At 40.5% G+C, this 23,285-nt stretch overlaps 1 protein-coding gene across 1 annotated transcript in view; it reads left to right on the top strand.

The window, feature by feature from the left end:
• LOC108790014 (potassium channel subfamily T member 2-like) overlaps positions 1-23,285 on the top strand; it is a 424,109-nt gene that overhangs the window by 217,908 nt on the left and 182,916 nt on the right. Inside the window, exons 11-14 of the mRNA XM_018560180.1 lie at positions 2,733-2,869; positions 5,946-6,009; positions 7,640-7,748; positions 17,121-17,229. Coding sequence (XP_018415682.1) covers positions 2,733-2,869; positions 5,946-6,009; positions 7,640-7,748; positions 17,121-17,229 — 419 coding nt within the window. The remainder of the gene's footprint in view (positions 1-2,732; positions 2,870-5,945; positions 6,010-7,639; positions 7,749-17,120; positions 17,230-23,285) is intronic.

The raw sequence follows: 23,285 nt of genomic DNA on the forward strand, positions 1-23,285 counted from the left end.
TAAGGTCAATCACAACGTCCAGCATTTTCCATGACGACAACGATTCAACGAAATTTAAAAGAAAAAAGAAATAGAAATAACAAATAAAAAAAACAACGCCCGCCGACCTGTCCGCTCGTGATGAACTCCCTCCCCAGAATTGCATTCTGACAGATGCCATCAAAATATAAACAATTAGGCGGAGCTAGCGGTGCCATCACTTTGCCCTATCATGGCTCTTACAGTGTACAGTGCCGTGATTGGGCAAAGTCTTGCACCTGACCTGTGGTCACCTGTATTGCTTTACCCAATCAGGGCTTCACAAGGCACTTTGCTGAACACACAAACTATCGATGTTTGAGTCCAACTGTTTTTAGACCAGATCATCGAGCCCATCCCTATTCCTCAGCTCCATTTGAGGGCTTTGGCAAATACAATAAGCTCAAGAGTGCAACTACCTAAACAAATACTGGGCAGCCTGATGTAACTGGCTGAATGTTTTAGATTACAGTGGTAGGTATGTGATTTACAGTTGAGATGTCCTGAATTGGCACCCTGAGTCCCTGGGATCACGTCATGTCAGCGGTACTGGTCTGTGGAATGTCAGACTAAGAAGTCAAAATTGTCCCCAGGCCGCGTACTCGGCTGGCCAGGCCAAGCTGCGGCAGCTAGAGCAGGGGAGGGAGAACTGCCTGACGGCTAAAATACACACTGAGCAGAGCGTTGCTGTGCCGTGTGCGGATTGACCAATGGGAGGTCCAGTGAATATTGACAATCAGTGCTCGTTTGTCCGAGGGAGAGTACATATGGAAGCGCACTGCTGTAATGTGGACAAGTCTCTCAATTACTGAGTTTATGGGAAATGGTGTGCATAAGCTCTTCAAAGGCTCTTCAAAAACAGGGAGAGGAGCCCCGTGAAACATAATCATGAAAAACAATAAGCTGAAGAGCGCAACTACCTAAACAAATACTGGGCAGCCTGATGTAACTGGCTGAATGGTTTAGATTACAGTGGTAAGTATGTGACTTGAGATGTCCTGAATTGGCACCTGGACTCCCTGGGATCACGTCAGAGCGCTTATTGTATTTGATGATCATGTTTCACGGGGCTCCTCTCCCTTTTTTTGAAGAGCTTATGCACACCATTTCCCATAAACTCAGTAATTGAGAGACTTGTCCACATTACAGCAGTGCGCTTCCATATGTATTGGTTTCATTTGATGGCTTTGGGCTGATCATGAGGCACTAAGCACTTTTACATGGGAGAGGGGAAGTGAGTAATGTGCTTACCCAGAAGCGTGTCTGTGAAGATTCTCATTCATCCAGGTCATGGTATATCTGTGAAAATAAATCAAAACAACTGGACTTGTATTTTGCTTGAAGAATTTTTGCATGACCAGTGGGGAAAAAAATACAAATCCAGTTGCACAGGCCTGGCAGGGCAGAAGTAAGGGGGGTTGAGCGAGAGGCCCCCCTCCCTGCCATACCAGGCCACATGAGCTTGGGACTGGGAGGGTGCTTTTCCAGGGTAGCCGCTGGAAAAGCACCTTGTCTCCGTGCTGATAGGGACAAGGGCCTCTTCCCTAAAAAGCCCTAGGGCGTTGGTTGTAGGGGTGGTGGCAGGGGGGATTTATTCACATCAGGGTGCCCTTCTAATAAAGGGGCACCCAGATGCAGCCCCCCTTGTGAATTAGTAAGGGGTACTTGTACCCCTACCCATTCACAAAAGGGTTCAAAGAGAATTTAAATAAAAAGTCCAGACTTTTAAAAAAAAACCTTTATTGGAAAAAAAAACACAACAAAGGATTTTGGCAAGTCCTTCATTTAAAAAACAAAAATGGATCCACCATCATAATCCTAAAGTCACGATGTCCAGCGATGACGACGAAATTAAAAACAATTTTTTGTTTAAAAAGACAAATCAATCAATTTTTCAAAAGACAAATCATTTAAAAAAAAAGACAAATCAAAAGACATCGGTGGAGCCAGCCATGACATCACTCCGCCCAGCTGTCCTTGAGGATGCTGGGCTGTCATTGAAGGACAACAACTAGGTGGAGCCAGCCGTGACATTACGGCTGGCTCCCCCCAGTGGTTGGCCGACCTTTCTCCACGCTTCGGGTGTGACTACAGCTCAGCCAAGTTGAAGTATATGCGTTCGGCTTGGCTGAGCCACTCGCTGTCCTTGAGGATGCTGTGCTGTCATTGAAGGACAACAACTCGGTGGATCCAGCTGTGACATTACGGCTGGCTCCCCCCAGTGGTTGTCTTTTGCGGGGAGAACGGTCGGCTTCGGCCGACCTTTCTCCACGCTTCGGGTGTGACTACAGCTCAGCCAAGCTGAAGTATATGCGTTCGGCTTGGCTGAGCCACTCGCTTGCCTTCTGCTGCTGTACGAGCTATTGCCAATAGCCCGATTGAACCGACGGGGTCAGACGGCCAAAGCAAGCTGAAGGATCAGCTGCAAGCTACGGCTGGGTCCTTCGGCTCTTTTGTGAATAACCCCTTAAATCAATGATTGAATAGGTGGGCATATACCTTGGTTAAATTTTGTTTAAATTAGCTATTACTGAGCATATAATAATGATTTGATTGTTATTAAGTTATAGTTTTATGCAAAATTTCTGAAACTCTACTTTCCTTGACAAAGTCTACTTGAATAACTAAATTTCAAATATGATGTATGGCTTTACATAAAGAAACATTAATAATGGTGCATGTGTAAATAATCGTAAACCTTTTTTGTGTAACAGGATTACTATGTGGTGATATTATGTCCAACAGAAATGGATGTCCAGGTTAGACGCATTCTTCAGATTCCCATGTGGTCTCAAAGAGTTATCTACCTGCAGGGATCAGTCCTCAAAGATCAGGATCTATTGAGAGCTAAGTAAGTAAATATTTTATAACAATTTTAAGGCTTCACAAAACATTGTCATCCTAGCTCTCTTTAAATCAGTTGTTCTGAACCTGTGTAACCTCAGGACCCACACTTATCCTTGGTCATGAAGTTGCGACCCAAGTTGCACTGCAATGGAACGCATGGCATTAGGGTACTGCGCATTCTGGTGCAGGTGTACGAACTGTGGGTGGGAGGTGCGTTTGGAGTATCATTCAAATGAATGGTAACGCAACACACCTCCCACACAAGAATGCACAGTAGGTGTGATTGCGTGGTACAGTGTGTTATTCGCACAGTACTATGCGATTTAATGCACTGTACTAGTGTGAACAAGCCCTCTAAAACACTGACACAATCTGACACACACACAGACATTCTGACACACATACACACTTCAAAAACATTTTAATTTAATTTTTTTAACATCCACCCAGTCTCCCTATTTTACACGAACTGGAATGGATCCTCAGCCTGGTGTCCAGTGTGGGCTGCTGTGCTGTGATGGAGCTCCATCCATATGTGCTTTGTTTGTACAGCTCCCTTGCGTGCCCTGTAGAGGTGCTGGGAGCCAGAATGTGATGTCACCATGGCAGCTCTATAGGACACGTGAGGGAGCTGTAAGCAATGCTTGTATGGATGGAGCTCCCTCACGGCCATAGTTCCATCCCATCCCACCTCAAGCTGACAACCGGCGCTGGGCAGCATATTTTAAAAAGCTGCTTGGTGTGAGAACTGACAGTGCTGTGCTAGGTGGAGGCAGAAAAGCCTCTCACCTAGAAAAGTGGAAGGCATGCGGCGACCCACTGAAAATAGGGTCGCGATCCACTTGTGGGTCACGACCCACCAAGGCTTTAAATGAACATTAAAATTCACTGGTGGTTTAAAATGCATTATGGATGTGTTTATGCAAAGTCTAGTCATCAAGACCTTCATTACTTTTAATACCGTCTTGCTGTGTTTGACTGGTCCATTTCAGATTTCAGCAGGTAAATATAAACATTTATGGTCTGCCGGCCTACTTTATCTTCAAATATTCTGTTGTAATATGGGGTTGCATTTTTTTAAACATTTAATTTGTGAAATTAGGTGAATAGCAGACCTTAGGTAAATCATGGTATTAAAGTAAATATCTTTTGTAGGTGCACCTAAATTAAAATGGAAGGTGATATTGTGTAACAAAAACACAATGAAAACCATGCTTTATAATAAATATTGGCTTAGCGTCAATTAAACAGAACAGGTATTTTAGATATAATGATGTTCATACTATTGTATTTTTCCAGACTATTTCCTCTGTACTGTGCCCTCATAAGTCATTCACCTACAATCTGAATACCATAGCCATTTAGAAACATCACAAAAAGTTAGCTTTTTGAAGTTCGCATTATTACACAGTCACACAGATCCACAGCTTGAAAAGCCGTTCCATTTTATCTTGTGAATTGTTATACATGACATGAAGTGAGCTAAATCAAAAGTGCCAATTTTCCTTAAGAATGGCTGCTACTATTATTTCCCATCTGCCATGGGATATTATCATTATTTTGTACATTTTATGTACCCAGTATATTCCCCCAGGGCCTAACGCAGAGAAAAAAGTTTTAAATATTTTAACAAAGACCATTCTGATTCATCCTATCAGGTTTAGTTTATTAAGAAGGTTTGCACATATTATTATTATTATTATTATTATTTTTATTACATAGTATTTATATAGCGCCAACAGTTTGTGCAGCGCTTTACAATATAAGGAAGACATTACAGTTACAATACATTTCAAGACAAGATGGTAAGGAGGGCCCTGCCCCTCAGGGCTTACAATCTAAAAGAGGAGGGGGAAATGATACATGAGGTAGCTGTGGTACTCCACTGGATATTAAAAACATAACTTTCTGTGGCAGTACATGCACTGTTAATTTTATAGATAATTATATAGTTAATTTACTTTGGGCTACAACAGTGCTCTATCTTTGTGAAGGCATGCAGCAGAAAAGACTTTGTAACCACTGCAAAGAAGCAAAAGCAGTCTGTGTAAATTGTCGGCATAGAATTAAAATAAATTATCTTGCTTTGGTTCTAGTAAGCCAGATGGATGTTAGAAAGATGTATCCCTTCCCTCTGATAAATAATGTAAAATATGTCTCCCACCGAGCACTATATTTCTCTTTTCTTTAGTTACATGTTGACAACAGGATCCTATTTGTAATAAATACAGTTTTTGTGTATGTAAAATAAATAGTGTTGACTCTTTTCTACAGAATCTAATACAAGTCAAGGTTATTAGCAAAAGAGACAGTTACAGGGGTTGGGTCAAACTATAACACTGCCAGGGGTACTTACAGCATTAAATTTCAATATAGTGATTTGAAACTTTTTTTTCCCTAAAATAAAAGAATTGTTGCTGTAATGTGCACAAATGTTAGCTGTATACATAATACATGTCATCTTTCCTTTGCTTATAGTTATATTTACTCAACCAGATTTTAAAGTCTGCTTTTAAGCTGTATTGTCATTTATTGGTACACACTGGTGATATACACACTGCTGTATAGCTTATTTGAAAAAGTGTTACACCATTTTCTGAATCACAACCTCACTTTCAGATACATGTCTAAAACCTAATTGAAATCTATGAGTAGGCATTTTACCATTACCCAACTGCTCTCTTTTCTGCCCCCTGGAGACAGTAACTTCTCTCTCCATACCGAAGAAATTGAGATTTCTCGAGGGAGGTTTACTCATTACTCTGCAGCAATTTTAAAACATTGCATTTATTTTGGTATGCTTTGTCAAACTAAGATATTTGTTAGGAAATCAAGTTTTTACATATTTTAAGCTGTGCTGGAACATAGCACAAAGATAGCAGCTTTTTACAATATTAGATATTTGTGATAACCACGTTTTAACACTGGACTATGTTTAATGGCAATAATTTCAGATCTCTAGACTTTGCTTGCTCTTCAGTATGTTACCATACCTTAACTTATAGAGACTCAGTTATGACCTATTTGGTTCTACTATTCCTTTATTCTGTTTTGAGCTCATCTCCTCTTTTTCTTCTTAGGATGGATGATGCAGAAGCATGCTTTATATTAAGCAGCAGATGCGAAGAAGACAGGACAGCAGCTGTAAGTAGAGCTGGTGTCATGCAAGTAATATTTTATTTATATGCAGACCAACCCACAGGACCCACACACACATATATACAAGTAAAGGGAGATGGACTAATGTGCCCTTAGTAAAAATGGCCACTGTGAGAAGAATGGGGAGGAAAAGAAAAATAAGGTATGCAAAATAATACTAAAAAGCCAGCGATTATCTATTAGCATCTGTTTGTAGATTGCCATTACTGATATAAGTGCCTTTTTGTCATTTTTAAGGTAAGGGTAAAGATCCTCTTTAAAAGTATTTCTTTTTTTATCAGGTTTACTAAGGCAACATCCTGTTATTGTTAATGAGAAAACAGTGCTCACCCACTCTACCACTATATACTTCTGGCTAGTCGGCCAAGTCTTCCTTCTGAAGTCTGCATTGATCAGTGCTGATGCATCACATTTCAACTTCACAAAGCAATACAGAGCTCTGAGAGAAATAATTGGCTGACTTTACATTTCTGTACTATTATATTTCAGTTTTGATCATTGAAGGGCACATTTAATTATGGTTTCTTGAGTTTAACCAGAGTATTACTTAGAGGGTTATTCACAAAGGAGCCGAAAGATTAAGCCAAAGCATTGGCTAATCTTTCGGCTAACTTCGGCCGCAGGAACCCTCCAGTTCAGCCGAACCGAAGGGCTACTGTACAAGCTATTCACAATAGCCCATATATCAGCCGAAGGCAGACAAATGGTACAGCCAAGCCGAGCGCATATGCTTCGGCTCAGCTGTGCCGTAGTCACAGCCGAAGCGGGGAGAACGGTCTGCCGAAGCAGACAGTTTTCCCCACAAATAACAACAACAGCTGGCTCCATCCAGTTATTCTCATTCAATGACAGCCCAGCATCCTCAGGTGATGTGAGGACACTGGACTGCCCATTTGTTTTGATTTGTCCGGGACCTGCGGTATGATAGTGACAGGTGTCGGACAAATTTAAACAGTTGGGTGGAGCTAACGGTGATGTAGAGGTCCACGGTAGCAAGCAGAAAAGCTGAGCCAAATGCCGCTAATTCGGCTATTCACTTCCTGCCATTTGGCCCCTATGAGAATAGGGTGAATGGCAGTGAATGAACTGCCAGAGGTTCGGCTCAGTTGATCCAGATGTTGGATCAGCTGAATTGAATGGCTCCTTCACTTCGGCTAAGCCGAACATACTGAGCATGTTCAGCTAAAGCAAAGACAGCCAAAGCTAGCTGATGTATGGCTGATTTTAGCCATTCTGGGATGAAGTGAATAGCTGAACGGCGTTCGGCTCACTCCACTTCGGCTCGGTTGTTAACTCGGCTGCCTTCAGCAGCTTAGTGAATAACCTCCTCAGAGTTCAGACTGGGAAAAAAAATACCATGGGCAGCAACTTCCAGGGTCATAGATTGGGCAACCTCATTGCATTTCATATGTTTGAAGTGAATATACAGTATATACAGTATAATATATATATATATTTGTTTGCCATGTTTTGGTGTGGTGATACCTTCATACTGTATTTAGCAATGCTTATTTCCTTTTCCTTTTAAAAACAGCCTTTTGATGCCAAAGAAATTGTTAATACATGTTTTTACTTTATTTTAAGAGATATATGCTAATATATGTTTCCTGTTTAGGACCATCAAACAATATTAAGAGCCTGGGCAGTCAAAGATTTTGCTCCAAATTGCCCTCTCTATGTTCAGATATTAAAACCAGAGAACAAATTTCATGTCAAATTTGCAGGTACTGTTGATTTTACTTTTATCTTCAATATTCAAAGATGACAACCTCATAAAAGGTTACATTTATTGTTACACAGTATTTCTTTTTTTTTTCTACTACAAATATGCTTGTTAAATAGAGTACATATGCCACTATTGAAAAAAATGTTTTTCACTTACTAATTTTTGCATGAAATAAAAACACATGAAAAACATAGGATGTATCAAAAGTTACAGTATAACAGCCAACCTACATGCCCTTCCCTTTCTCTAATAAAAATTGGACATTTTGGCCCATTCAGTTTTAATCAGTCTGCCAACAGGCATACAGACAGTGTGAGCAAGCATGCTATGCAAAATGAGTTCAAGGGTGCACTCTGTATTAGATGTTTCTTTGTAGAATAAAAATTATATAAACATTTACATTTTAATGACCATAAATGATTATACTTTCCACTTTAAAAGAATGTAAGAATCTTTAAAAATTAAGTAGATTATCTGAATAATAATCAGTTAAGAGAAGATTACTTGTATGTTGAATGGACTGGATAGATGGCAAAAATGTATTTTCAAGTCCTATACTGTAGAGCTAAAGCCAAACATTTTTTTTTTAACTTTAGCTCTCTTTTCGGTCACAGGAATACATTTGCTAATGTACTCCTGTGACCCAAACTCAGCATACAGCACGGTACTGCCCATATGCTGACAGTGCAGAGCAACATAGCATAGGGGAAGAATCCTGACAATATTGTTGGGATGCACCTTGCAAACTGATTGACAGCTGGCTCTGCCCTCCCCTGTCCGTCCCTCCAATGAGCACTGGAGGAATAGAGAGAGGGGAGGATATTCCACTGGCAGCTGCAGTGTCACACATCAGCTCAAACTATTGGGAAGAGTATAGCATACTCTGCCAATCGTTCTCCTTTAATTTATTTTATTTTGTAACATAAGTATAGACAGGTGTTGGGATGGTTCTTAGCATATAAGTTGTTTATGTATTCAGCTTTAGAATAAATCAGCATTCTGGTGACTGATCCACATCATGCACTTAATCCATCAACATATAATTCTTTGTACCATACAAAGAGACTGGGTTGAGTATAAAATATATTACATAAGAGATGGGACCTATGTTACTACCCTACCAATTCGGAGGAATGAAAATTACCTATATATTCAATTAATGTCACTTCCGAAGATCCAATTTATGCCATTTGTTTTGCTTCTAGAAATACTGGGAAATGACATTTCTATACAACCACTTTGAGTTTCCATTTTTAGGTCTAAGCACTATACAGTTGTCATAAAATCAAGGCTTTCTATGATAACAGGGCATTATTCAATATTGCCTCAGTTGACCTGAGTCAGATTGTACAGTTTAGGTGGCACACATTCTGCCATAAAGGTCATATAATGCCTATCTCTAGGGAAAAGCACCTTCTGAAGCCTTTTTATTACTACACTGCCAATGTCCCTTATCCCTTATCCCTCCACTTTCAGGGGTAACAATTTGTAGGTGCAGCTCCACAGTCCTTGCTTGTGCAGACCAGTCACCTCTTGTGACACCATCATGCTGCTGCAGTTTTCTGAATGCTGAGAGTACTGCAGGGCGTCTGTTTTTATCTGGTTGTCCCTGGCTCCGGCTAGATCCAGAAAAAAAATGGAGCAGTGTTCCGCTTCACCAGACCTGATCAGTCTTAATCGGGGGTAATCTGTGACATGTGCCCATTGGCATCCCATTCCCCATAGACCGACATGGGGTCCAGTCATTTCATTTTTTTCCTCCATCGCAGGGTGAATGAAAAAAACTGGATGGACACGGATGTCACAACGGTGACATCTGATCCATACCACTTCAATCAGGAGGTAATTTGTGCACAGATCCTCTCCTTATTGGATACTGTGAAAGGGGACTAAATTATTTTGCTTTCTTCAGTTGTAGAAAATGAGCAAAGAGCCCTGTTGTTTGATTGTGTATTGATTTGAATGTTTGCTGAAATGAGTGTAGTTTCACAAAACACCTGAAATTAAAATAAAACAAGCACTGAGACATAAACTGCTCTGGCTTGGATATTCGGTATATATAGCTCAATAATTTAAAATATAATTTGGCAAACAGTAATAACAAGAAACTAAAAACAGTAAATTCAGAAATGCATTGAGGTAGACTCTAAATATATTTTAAGAACTCAGTAATATTCTAATAAATCCTTTAGCGGCATATCAAAAAAGCAGTGAATGTGACATTCACCAAACACTCACTGCAAATACATCTCCCTGTTGCATGTGCTTTAACCTCCTGCAGACTGGCCCCTGTAAATACATGGCCTGTCTGCTGCCCCATTATTCCGGAAGGATGTACTTGTACATACTCCAGTGCCCGCTTGTGCCTGCATGCCCCACATGTGCCGTGCCATTGCGTGATGGAGTAATTTTAAGTCAAACTTTCACAGGACTGAAAAATGGCCTGATAGGGAAGGGGGTTTTAACATGCTGGTAGTGAAGTGGTAAATTACAGTGAGTGAGTCATCTACAGTGAATGCTTGGTGAATGTCATATTCATTGCTTTTTAAATAGACCCCTAAGTATTTAGGCATTACTTTACGCATAATCTGCATTTCAGGTAACATCACATTGGAGCTTTATTAATGTTTTACTGAGTGGCAAATGGTAATATTTGTTTTTCGAATCTTGCTTGAAATCCATGAAACCCAAACTTAACTGCAAACCCCATGAAGTCTATAAAGAGTAAATGCTGGCCTTTTTAATGCTAATAAGCAAGATATTCTTACAAAGGGACATGGGGAGCTGGAATCTAGGCACTGTAATAAGAAACATTTAACAAAGCAAGACAAAAAAAAAAAAAGCCACACAGCAGTAAGAACATTTTGTGTGATGTCCAGGGTGACATGGAAAACAAACAGATCATTTTTAAATAACTGGTTTTAGGGATTCCTTAAAGCTGTTTTTTTTTAATCTCAGAATCAGCATGGTTTTAAAGGGACATTATCTGTCACAGTGTACTTTGGCAGAATATTTTTGTCTGAGGAATTACAGACAGCAGCAGCACCCCAATCTACTTTCACTAGATTATACACAATTAAATGGAACAATAATATGACGAGGAACAATAACAATATATGCAGGGAACAATAATATGATGAGGCAAAACACTAAAGCTCTGCTGTGAAGTGGTAAAACATGGATTGTGTGTGGTAGACAATAATATAGTGCTGAGTAGGGAGGGGTCAATGTTCAAGTCAAACAACAGTTCGACTCGAACATCGGCAGTTTGTGTGTTCGGCAAAAACACAAACTATCAGGGCACTCGGCGGGAGCGAACAATGCCTTGTGAAGCCCTAATGACGTAATCAGGGCTTCACAAGGTCAGGTACAAGACTTTACCCAATCACAGCACAGTGTACTGTGAGAGCCATGCTTGGGCAAAGTAATGATAACTTTGCCCAATCATGGCTCACACAGCTACAAAGTCCTGTCAGGTGCTGGACAAATGTAAACAGTTAAGCGGAACTAGCTAGTTGTCACTGCTAGCTCCGCCCAATTATTTATATTTTTCCGACATCGGTCAGAATGCCATTCTGCGCAAGCGGATGGGTTGGCGGGTCAAGTCATTGTCATCGTGGACAATGCTGGACATCATGATTGACCCGAGGATTACATCGGTGGATCAATTTTTTTCATTGATTCATGTCCCCCAGGGAACTACCCGAATCCCTATACCCGTTTATGGCCAATGACTTGCATATACGCCTTCAAAATGGGGATAGTTGATTTTCAGAGTTCTAGTCCCATAGACTTTTATTGAGTTCGGAGTTCGAACCTTTTCCATGTTCTAAAGTTCGAACTCGAACCAAACTCAGGTGTGTGCAGCCCATCACTAGTGATGAGACTTTGTTGTAAAATAAAATACAGTAAATTGGAAAAATATAATGCAGAGAGACAGCACTGAAATACGGCAACTCACATTACCACATAACTGTGTGATAGACCTGTGTATAAAGTGGATGGTGACTTCTGGGGGTCTGAAGTAGTGTGACGAGTCCCGTCGGGACAAGACTGCTCCGTTCTCTGCAGGGACGGCCGCTCTGCGTTCCACGGTGGAACGCGGAAGCCGCTTGAATTCCTGATTGTGAGGTGAGCGGCCTGCGTTCCACAGTGGAACGTGGAAGCCGTTCGTTCCGGACGGCGGCTCCGCCCACATCCTCAGGCTATTTAAAGCCCCAGCTGAGGCAGCATGGCGTTCCACAATTGGAGTCAGAACGCCTGCTGCCTCCTGAACCAAGCCTGCATCGACCCCATCACTGCCTGTGTCGGACCACCTCGCCCTCAGTCTTAGGATCTGCAACAGAGCTCCACCACAACTACTCCAACGCAAGTATAGCTCCAGTTGGAGCATTATATTGACTGTCAGCCCTGCCGCATATATGTGCTAACGGCTGTGTTACTTCACCTGCATCTGTGCTCTGGGGAATACCTGCTTGCAAACCATTATAGCTGTGGACACCTCTACTTGCAAACGTTAAAACATTCATCCTTGACTTTAGTTGTTACTATAAGAAGTCTGCTATGAAGTAAATAGCGCTGCCTCTATATTTTTGTTATTCACAGCTGTGATGCTAGAGTCTCAAACTCCCCGCTAAGACTGTAAGTGACGCCTGCGACTCGAGCCTGAGAAGCCGTAGTCTGGCATAGTAGTGGGCAAACTCCATCCATTAAGCAGGCATCCACTGCTTCATTAGGAGTAGCATGGAGGAACAAGGTACTAGGGTTTAAAAAACCCTACCACACATGCACAGTAGTGCAATCATCAACTTAACTAGCAAAGTTGGACGAAGGGCAGAAGTGACGTGGGTAACCCTCTGGAATGCAAATCTGAAAAATGGGTGTGAGGGTCTATGATGGTGCTTATCAGAATCTGAAAGGGGGTCCCAGAAATCCTCCCCCACCCCCTCTAAATGAATGAGTATGGTTCATCAAAGCATCACAAAGGGTTCTTTTTGAGTCTTTGAAGCTCCCTATTATATGACTATTATATGGCTTATTGTTGGTAGTGGGCTTTGGGATATCACAATTGATTTTAATTGATGTTAGCTTTTCATGCATGTGCATTTTGGTACTATTGTGCTCATTTTATCATATTTTAGGATTATCCAGGGAGTATCCTGTTCTGTGATCCCAGAACATAAAAAAAGTTTCCCTTATGAATAACTGGTACTGTTTAACATATCATTATCTTACTTTAATGCAGCACATGTGGTGGTGGGCAGTTGGGTTCCTTTTGATAGCTGCAGTATGATATGTTAGCTTACAAGTCAATTAGCCTCATCTTTTAAGTTTATTCTTAGTAAAGAAGTTAATATATAACACAATTTGTTTAGCAAAGTTAGTTCTGAAGTACGCTATTAATGGAAAACATATTTTTCTAAATGTTTCAACTGTGTATAATAATTCAGTATAATGTTCTGCCTAGATAGAGTTTATGTTAAGAGATGGCAGAATTATCGTTGTTGATTTCCCTCTCAGATAGGACATTTGCATAAAGTAAAAGCTTTTATTCCAGCAGTGAGTCACACCAACCTAATCTAATGAGTATAAAGATCATGCGTATAACAGTTTATGTTCCTTATCATTTGGGTAAAATGTTGCTTTGTTTTTTTCATTTTACTTTCTGCAAATCAAAAATGTAAAGCTAAACTTCAGGCACATACAATAAATAAACATTAACATGGGGCTGTTAGAAATGGCATTATCCAGTTTAAAGACTTAAAACACTCAAAACTAGAAATGTATGCAGCACTCGTCATAGCAGACCATTTGACTGTTAAGGGGTCCAGCAGCAGAGGGGGGCGAACACTGCCTGGCTAGAAGGATTACTGCTGTTATGATGAATGACAGAAGGCCTCTTACATCTTTTGTTAGGAAGCCCCATTATACATAGTTTTACAGAACAAGATAAAACAGACATTTTTTCAACACACTTAGCTTAACTAGTCACACTTAACTAGTCAGCAAAAAAAAAAACACTGTTGCAACAATTTTCCTTTAAAACAGAGGTTTTTGTTGCATACATTTGCAAATATATGTGGAAGGCCACATTACCTCATCAAGCCACTCTGGCATACTGAATAGAAAGGGTTGAATAACTTGTTAAACATTTTCCTTATGAGCTCTGCGTTTTTCTTTTGTTCTCTCCTGTTATACAGCATTGCTTTCTGCTCTGCTTAAAAAATGTTGTACAGTAGAAGAGGTTTTTTTTTAAAAAAAGCACTTTTGTGTGTGCATTTTTTGCAGCCAAATTTGTGGAAGTGTCAGGTGCTGCACTTTCATATTGGGGGATGAGCATGTGCTTAATGTTGAGGGGTAATTGAGGGGTAATTGCTTCTGGTGCCTCTCAGCATCCGCACGATCCCTTCACATCTGCTTCTCTGTTACTTGGCAACAGAGGGAGTGACCTAGTAGTCACATGACATCCCTCCACCCCTCACTGTGTACAGGGACAACAGATTGGCTGTGGTTACATCATGCCCATGTGTCCAGTGTCTCCAAAGATAGCACTATGGGGAATTTCAGGGAGGACTGGAGTGTCCTCCCTCACGGTCTCCCGCCACCATCTAGGGAAAGCCTGTGCATTATTTAAACAAATGGTTCCCATGAGACTGCAGTGACGATCCTGGAAGCAGGTCTGCTATAAATAGAACAATCTGCCCCACAAGTGGCACCCAGATTGGGAGTTCTAGTTTGGAACAGAACACTTTTGCCAATTAGAGACAGTTAGTAAGTTACTCCGCACCAAGGTTCATTGGGTAATTAGGCGGTGGTAAATTGCCTAGAAGAACTCTGAAAAGAGTCCGTGTGAACTTTTAAAGGGCAACATGTGGTCAATTGTTTCTTACTAGGCGGGGATCTCAAGTCCGGGTGTTACTTCCACTGAAGATAAATCTGTTGGAGCCTGGCCATGTCGGTTGGAAGGTTATCAATGAGATGCCCCTGTGAAATCAGGAAATTAATATTATTGGCTTTAATATTGCATTTCACTGATTCCTGTGTCAGGGTCTTTGAAGATTTTCACTAGTGATGAGCAAACTGAACAAAGTTCAGATCGCAGGAGGTTACCGAACACTTTTGTGAACATATCTGTAAACCAAGAACATAATACTCGAACCATTGATGAGGGTCTGGTGACTCCAGGCAAAAAAAACAAATGGTGTGGGGTCCCCCCAGATTCCATACCATACCCTTATCTGAGCATACAGCCAGGAAAGGGGGAAGCGGGGCACATTGTCCCCATGTTGATAAGGGCCTCATACCAACATCCCTGGAATGATGTATTCTAAGGCATGGGACTTAGAATCTGGAAGCCCCCTTTAGAAAAAGGGGACACCCAGATATCTTGCCCTCCCCTCTACATGAATAGGCAAAGGGGTACACAGTACAGTACTGTTATCCATCCACAAAAAATCCAAAGTAAATAAACCCACACCATGAAAAAGTCCTACAATAAATAAATTAATAAACATTGCCCCACAATTTAAATCTAACATAAATCACACCATTCAGTGATGTAGATCCAATGTCAATCACGATGAACAACACACCGATGACAGCTCCCTGGCCAGCTGCTGAATGTGAACAAAATAGATCGGTAAACCTGGGTGAAGTCACTGACCAAATTTGGTAAATGGTGTCTTGCGGAATACCTGATTAGTTTTTGCAGGGTAATCTGATATATCAGAGTCGCTGGCTATCCTAAATGACTCTTAGCATTCCTTTATAGTTCAAATGTTAGACCAGAGCTACCAAACTGCAAATGCAGCTATCTTTACTGGTCCTTGAATAGGGCATTTACAGACATAACACAACCAGTTAAAGAGTCTGAGGGGTGTGATGTTTAGCAGACAGAATCTTAATGATAATTTTTCTAAATGCATCTATATTTCCATCTGACCTGGTTTTGTGATCTGATAACCAAAATACTATTGCACAAAATAAAATAATGATTCTTTAGGTACTAAAAATTTTATTTAAATTGGATGTTTATATTGATTAGGAGATGTACTGTGTTCCATTGGGCTTCTGCTCCTTGCAATATAGGCATGTTTGGTATCTAGCTAATTATTTTCATATACATTAGTGTAAGCATGTTTTTTGAACAAAACTTAATTAAAGTCAGAATTATAGAATATCAACCAGAGTTGGGCTTTAGTAGTTATAAAAAAAAAACTTAGACCAGACTGCACATTACTTTAAACTGTTCTGCTATACAATTTACTACATGGCAGTTTAACAACAGGGCCTGATTAGAAGTCTTTTAAGGCTTTCCAGTTTCTGGGCTAGGTAGGATTTATGATGTTTTTCCATTCCCTCTAGCTTATCTGCATTGTGTTTGTGTATCTTAAAATGGAATGAATGGCTGGCACACACATGAAAAAGATAAATAACACATGTAAAGAAAATAAACACACACACACACACACATATATACATATATATATTGTGGCAGTGTAAGCCAATGCCACGGTGGAGGATGGCGACCTTACCCCTCATTTTGAAAGGTATTGGCCTGGCATGGTACAGGAAGGAAGGCACATGATCACTGCCCTCAATCTCCTGACCACCCAGGCTACATGTCTGGATAAGGACCCGATTAGAATATTCAGGGGAACCCCAAAATGGTTTATTTGTGTTTTTTAAGTCACTTTTAAAGAACTTCATCATACTGTTCCATATAACCATCTGCAGCTTTAAAGCCTCTCCCAAGCATGGTTTTTAGATTTAGTTAAAGGAATATTTGTAATGTTTCCCTTTAAGCTGCATGAAAAGACCCTCTCCCCACTGAGTGACATTTAAAAAAAATGTTGTTTGCATTGGTAAATGTCCCCCATGGCAGTTCACAGCTTGCCATGACATTTTTTAAGCTATAGCTTGCATATTACCCTAAACAAATTCAGAAAAAAACTTTAAAACTCTTTTAAAATTAATCCTATTTAAATCCCCAGCTTTTAAAATGTGCTGTGCAACTAAATCTATTGAACTGAATTTGAAACTCAACTCCTACCAAAACATTAATTTTTAGCTTTGAGCAGAAAATTGAATGTTTAGATCTTTTGTTAGATTACTATTGTGGCAAGTGTCCCTACAGGGGAGAATTTTCCTCTCTTCCAGTCCTGGAGACACCCTACTATGTCACAATGGTGTCAGTAGGACTGGAATGCCCACATGGTGGAGAGCACTACAAACCTGGTAGGGATTATAACACTTTTACCCTCTATTACTAAGTGTGTTGCAATAATGTTCCTTGATTTTGCGTCACAGTAAAGTAGAAATACATTTGTTTAGCTGCCTTTAACACAGGAATATAAATTGTTTTTTGTAGATCATGTTGTATGTGAAGAAGAATTTAAATATGCAATGCTTGCACTGAACTGCATATGTCCAGCTACTTCTACTTTAATCACTCTGCTAGTTCATACCTCAAGAGGACAGTAAGTATTTTTTGTGCTTGCATGCATTCTATTTAGTGCTGTAACACCACTTAGGTTAAAAAGGGAATATATAGTTAGTATACCTAGTGTATACTAACAGTTGAAGTAGAATCTTCAACTGAGATAATTCATATAAACCTATACAAATATAAATAATTTCTTACTGGATGGACTGGATGTGCAACATGACACATCTAGTAAGTCCCTGCATTCATTTCTTTGCTTTAGTTGTAACTGTTTCATTAGGCATCCCAAACAGGAACACATACAGAAACGGGCTTTTACCTAGAGTGCATGGAGGCTGAACACAAGGCAGACGGCTAAACACACAGTTAAAATATATATACATGGATTGTTTAACCTGATAAAGGATCTTTTAATTTGCATAGCTAGTCTTCTGATCCAGATATTCATGCCAGGCAGCATACCTAGCATATACATTCTAATAGGAGTGCCGCACAAATGTCCAAGAGCCCGAAGTTGTTAACAATAGAATTGGTTCACAGTAGAAGGACAGCAAGCACAGTAGAAGGATGAGCCACACAAACTCCCCTTTTATTGGGGCTTTTTTACTTTTGAATGCACCTAAATGGACTCAGATAAGCAGATACCAGATGGATCTGTATTTTTATGCTTAGAATTGATTAAAAAGGGCAGATTATGCAAGGGTAAACAGATACAGCAAAAAGCCCGCCTATAGCAGGCAGAGGTCAGGGGAAACATCGGGGGTTTAAAACACCACTGATATCTCCATTTGAAGAACCTGTCACCTCCCAACCTCCTTTTTAACTCTCTTGTGTAGCAACAAGGTTAAATAAAGAAAAACGTGTTCAAAAAGTGTTTAAAAAATAAAATGTATTAAAATAAATGTAAAATCCACCTGCTGGTGACATGGGTATAGCTGCATTCAAATCCAGGAGCCACAGTGACACTTGCAAGTAGTTCAGAAAACCTGTAGGTTACGGACACAAGGGATGCCTATCCAAAGAGATGGGCTAGCCTAGCTAATTATCACATGCAGAGTTTGAGCTGGCCAGACCTTTAACTGTGCTTATAACTGTGCCAAGTTATACATACGTTATGAACCCTAAAATCATGAGCAAAGGTCTAAGGTGTGATTTATGTGTATGTGTAAAGATCAAACACCAGTACCGATGTAAAGAGACACAAAGTATTAATGCTCCTATAGTCTACCAATGATCTGTACTATTATTATCTCTGTGCAGCTAGGCTTTAAGAGAAAGTCTACACTCTTTTGACTCAGAAAAAACAGAATTGTATACCTTAGACTTTACAATTTGAATGCAGATGCACACCCCATGAAAACAAACTTGGCTTATCAACCACTGATGTGAAGATAGTCTAATGAAACATTTGCTTCTCTTTGATAGAGTAGTAAAAATGTGAGTCATGATTGAAAATGAACTCTGTCCTGACTGGACCATGACAGTTCTGTACTGTTGTGTAAAAAAAGTTTATAGAGAATTAATGAATATATGATATACACCTACTTATTAGTAGACATGTGCACTGCCAAAAAATTTGTTTAGTTTCGTTTCATTTTAAATTCGGATTTGTGTTATTTCGTTTTTCAGGATTTGGGTGTGAAAGTCAATTCGGATTCGGAATTCGGATTCGGACAAAATTCGGTAGCGTTCGTACGAACGTTCGTTTCATTTTCTGTTCTTATTCGTTTCTTTTTCGTTTCTTATTCGTTTCGTTCGTTTGCATATGAATATATGATATACACCTACTTATTAGTAGACATGTGCACTGTCAAAAAATGTGTTTAGTTTCGTTTCGTTTTAAATTCGGATTTGTGTTATTTCGTTTTTCAGGATTTGGGTGTGAAAGTCAATTCGGATTCGGAATTCGGATTCGGACGAAATTCGGTAGCGTTCGTACGAACGTTCGTTTCGTTTTCTGTTCTTATTCGTTTCGTTCGTTTGCAGCAAAAGTGACATTTGAGGGGGAAAAAATATTTTTCTCCTTCTCTAATGTCACTTTGCTCCAACGAACGAAACGAATAAGAAACGAATAAGAACAGAAAACGAAACGAACGTTCGTACGAACGCTACCGAATTTCGGAAATGGAAATTCGGATTCGTTTGCATTCGTTATGTCTGTAATTCGGAATTCGGATACATCCGAATGTCCGAATTTCCGAAAATTCGTCCGAATTTCGATTCGGAACGAAACGAATCGCACATGTCTACTTATTAGAATTGGATTATCACACTAAACTAAGGTTTTAGCTTTGGATATACTTTTAAGTGCCACTTGTTCTCAGGGCCGCCGTCAGGGGGGTACCGTTGATACACATGTAAGGGGCCCGGCCAGCCTTTGGGGCCCGTGAACCTTGCATGTGTATCGGCCGATGGCCATACAGGTGCCTGGCGGGAGGTGGAGTCAGCCGGGCCCCCGCAGCACCGGAGGAAGCCGGGGCCCGCACACTTCATATTATCACCTGAGGTGCTCTGTGCGGGCCTCCAGTGTCCCCAGGGGGTCTCCACTGCACTGTAAGTAGCGGCAGCCATTTTTAAACCTGGCAAGTGCCCACATTACATTTAATATATTGCCAAACTGGCAATATATTAAATGAAAATCATTCCCTGGTGGTCCAGAGGGGAATCAGTATGAGCTGCATCTCTTGCTGATGCAGATCATACTGATCGCTCCCTCGTGGTGCCGCCGCTGATTTAGCAGGGATTGATTAGTATGGTCTGCACCAGTGCACCAGCCAGAGTGCAGAGCACACTGACACACTGATCCTTCATTCGACCACCAGACCAGGATAATCCCCAAGTGCCACACTGGACCCAGGGGATGCAGCCCCCCTTTCTGCAAAACAGGTAAGCAGGAGAGGCTCCTCTGTACAGCACTGCGGTATATATATATCAGCTATATAAATGTATAATAAAAGCTGTGTAAGGGGCCCCAACATTTCTGAAGGCTGCCCTTGTTCTGCACTCTGCCTGCTGCATTTGCCACATATAAAATTCATGTAGATTCCAACAGGAAGAGTGGTAGAGTAGAACACAAGCACATATATCTAAAAACTGGTGACACATAAGAAATTCTCTAGATTATTTACATTTGCAGCATCTGCTATAAACTAAAGTTTCAGTTTTGTTTGGACTGACCCTTTGAATACTTAGGTTGGAGTACTTTTATTTTTGCTTTTTGGTACTTTGCATATATTGTGAAGTCTGTTTCAAATGGACTGTCATAGAAATGCAGATGTTACCATTACTATACAGAGAATGAGATGAACAGCTTCATTCTAAAAGTCCATTTTCTGCCTGAATTCTTATTTAAGTAAGAGATAGAATACAATACTCTGTGTAAAGAATGAAAATGTCTGAGATATCTTTTGTATCTTTGCCGCTTGGCTTATTTTTGGAAGGACCTTTATAGCCATTCACAGGGAAAAGAAAATTAAAGTTAACCCTGTATCTACCTTAACTGTAATTGTATGACTGTTCACAGAAGCTATAGCTTTATTTCTTCTACTGAGAATGATAAAAAGAAGATTCTTCTTAGTCCATAGGTTTGTTAGAAGAAAATAGTTTTCATCTGGCACCCTGCTGGTCTAAGGATAAGGAAGGTGGAATGGTGTTTTATGGGAAGCTGTGAAAGTGAGGAAACATCATCCTCTTTTTTTGATCTTCTCTTTCGCTTTTAAAGCTTCTCTGCCTAGAGTGAAACATGTCCCTTTACTGAACAAGATTAACAAAGCATTGGGGTGAACTGTTGTTTAAACTTAGCATAGCAGAGGATAGAAGTTCACAAAATTATTATTTACATTATGGGGTCTATTCACGAAGCAGCCGAAGGATCTAGCCGTAGCTTTGGCTGATCCTTCGGCTTGCTTCGGCCCCAGGACCCCTTCGGTACAGTAGAACCGAAGGGCTGCTGTACGGGCTATTCACTATAGCCCGTACAGCTCCCGAAGTCGGCCGGCGGCTCAGCCGAGCCGAAGGCTCCGGCCACTTGCAGAGAGATCAGCGTCCCGGGTTACCAACTAACCAGGGACACTGATCTCCAGACAGCCTAACTCTCCCGGGCGCTCTGGGAGTCTCCTGCTCCCGGCCGCCTAGGAGAGAAACACTGCTTTTTCTTTTTTATTCTGATACAGAGCCGTTGGCTGGCGTCAGAATAAAATGTCACCATAGGAATGCCTTGCTAGATTCCTATTGGCTATTTCAATTTGCAATAGCCAATAGCAAACTAGCTATAGCACCCACCCACTGCTGAAGTTCTCCATCAGGTACCAACTAGTGATTGACAGCAGCAGAGGGCGGGTGCAATAGATAGTTTGCTATTGGCTATTGCAAATTGAAATAGCCAATAGGAATCTAGCAATGCATTCCTATGGCGAAAATGTTTTTTTTTTTTTTATGGCAGCAGAACCACCGGCCAATAGAAAACAGTTGGGTGGAGCTAGCTGCCACTGCTAGCTCCGCACAATCGTTTTCTATTTATTTTTTTGGACTTTTTAAAGTACAGAATTTTTCTGTTCTGCTCGGTCCCACAGAGGGACCGAGTAGAACAGCCGAGCCGAATGCCGCTCAGCGGCATTCGGCTATTCACTCACTGCTGTTTGGCATCTATAAGAATAGACCGAACAGCAGCGAGTAGCCTGCCGGAAGTTCGGCTTAGGCGATCCAGATGTTGGATCGGCTGAGTCAAACTCCTTCTGCACTTCTATTCTGAGTCAAACTCCTTCTGCACGAAGCCACGCGAAGCCACCCGATGTACAGCTGAAATCAGCCGTACCAGCCTGAAGTGAATAGCCGAACAGGGTTCGGCTCACTTCGCTTCAGGTCGGTCATTCACTCGGCTGCCTACGGCAGCTTAGTGATTAGACCCCTATATTTATCTTCGTCAATATTTTTTGTGCTTGGTAAAATGTTACTGCAACAGCTAAATCTGCTTGTTGTTTTCAAACTGCTGGCATTTAACATATACAAAAACCATATGGAACTGATATAACAAGTTATGGACCAGTGAAATTTAGATCTAATAATTTCCAGGTTATATAACGAGTTTCTATATATAAAAATAATGACAATATATGAAAAGACACCATAAACTTAAGAGGACGTACAGGCCTTGGTTATCTATGAATTTGCCTGATGCAATACTGTATCAGATCTTGGCTGAGCTTTAGTGGCAACTGAAAAATTAGATTAAAACATTGTGTTATAACTGTATAAATACAAATTCCTTTTAACACTTCTTTAACACGTCAACACACTCCTTTTAAAACTCCATTTTAATCCTCTTCCTTTTTAAAGAGTGAAGAAAAAGGAAACACTATTTTGAACTTATTCTAATTTTCTAATTTTGTATTTCTTTTTTATTTTAGATACCATTATTCCACATGGTATTATTTGGTAGGATTTCTTCCCATTTTGACCCTATTTTTATTTTTTTATAATTTACAGTAAAAACCACCTTAAAAAGAAGTGAAAAAACAAAGAATTATAAATGAAACTGCAAGTATTATCTAAGAGCTGTAGAAACCAATTAAAGTATATCTGAACTCAATCATTTAAGCTTTAACAGGCTATGTAATTTCAATAGTTGTTTTCAACCTTTTTGACCACTTGAGTACTGGCCTGTACCGTGTTTCCCCGAAAATAAGACACTGTCTTATATTTTTTTTGGCTCAAAAAAACACATTAGGTCTTATTTTCGGGGTAGGTTTTATTTTATTTTTTTATGTACAACAGTCTACATGTATTCATGTACAGATGTTCCTCACTTACCGACTTACCTGTTTTGCGACCACTCGCACTTACGACGGACCGCCGATCGACCTCCGACCTTCCGCGTCAGCGCGACGGGTCGCCGGCGGAAGTGACATCCCCCGATCTTCACTGCAGGTCTCGGTAAGTATTTCCATTGCCGGATGTACAGTACACTGTTCGGTACTGTACATCGGCAACGCTATACAGTACTGTACTAATGCAGTATAGCACTGTATAGAGTTCCTCACTTAACGACCAATCCGTTTAACGACCTGGTCGTAGGAACGGAACTCGGTCGTT

The sequence above is a fragment of the Nanorana parkeri genome, unplaced genomic scaffold (genome assembly GCF_000935625.1).
Source record: "Nanorana parkeri isolate BGI_ZX_2015 unplaced genomic scaffold, ASM93562v1 scaffold438, whole genome shotgun sequence".
Classification (NCBI taxonomy): Eukaryota; Metazoa; Chordata; class Amphibia; order Anura; family Dicroglossidae; genus Nanorana; species Nanorana parkeri.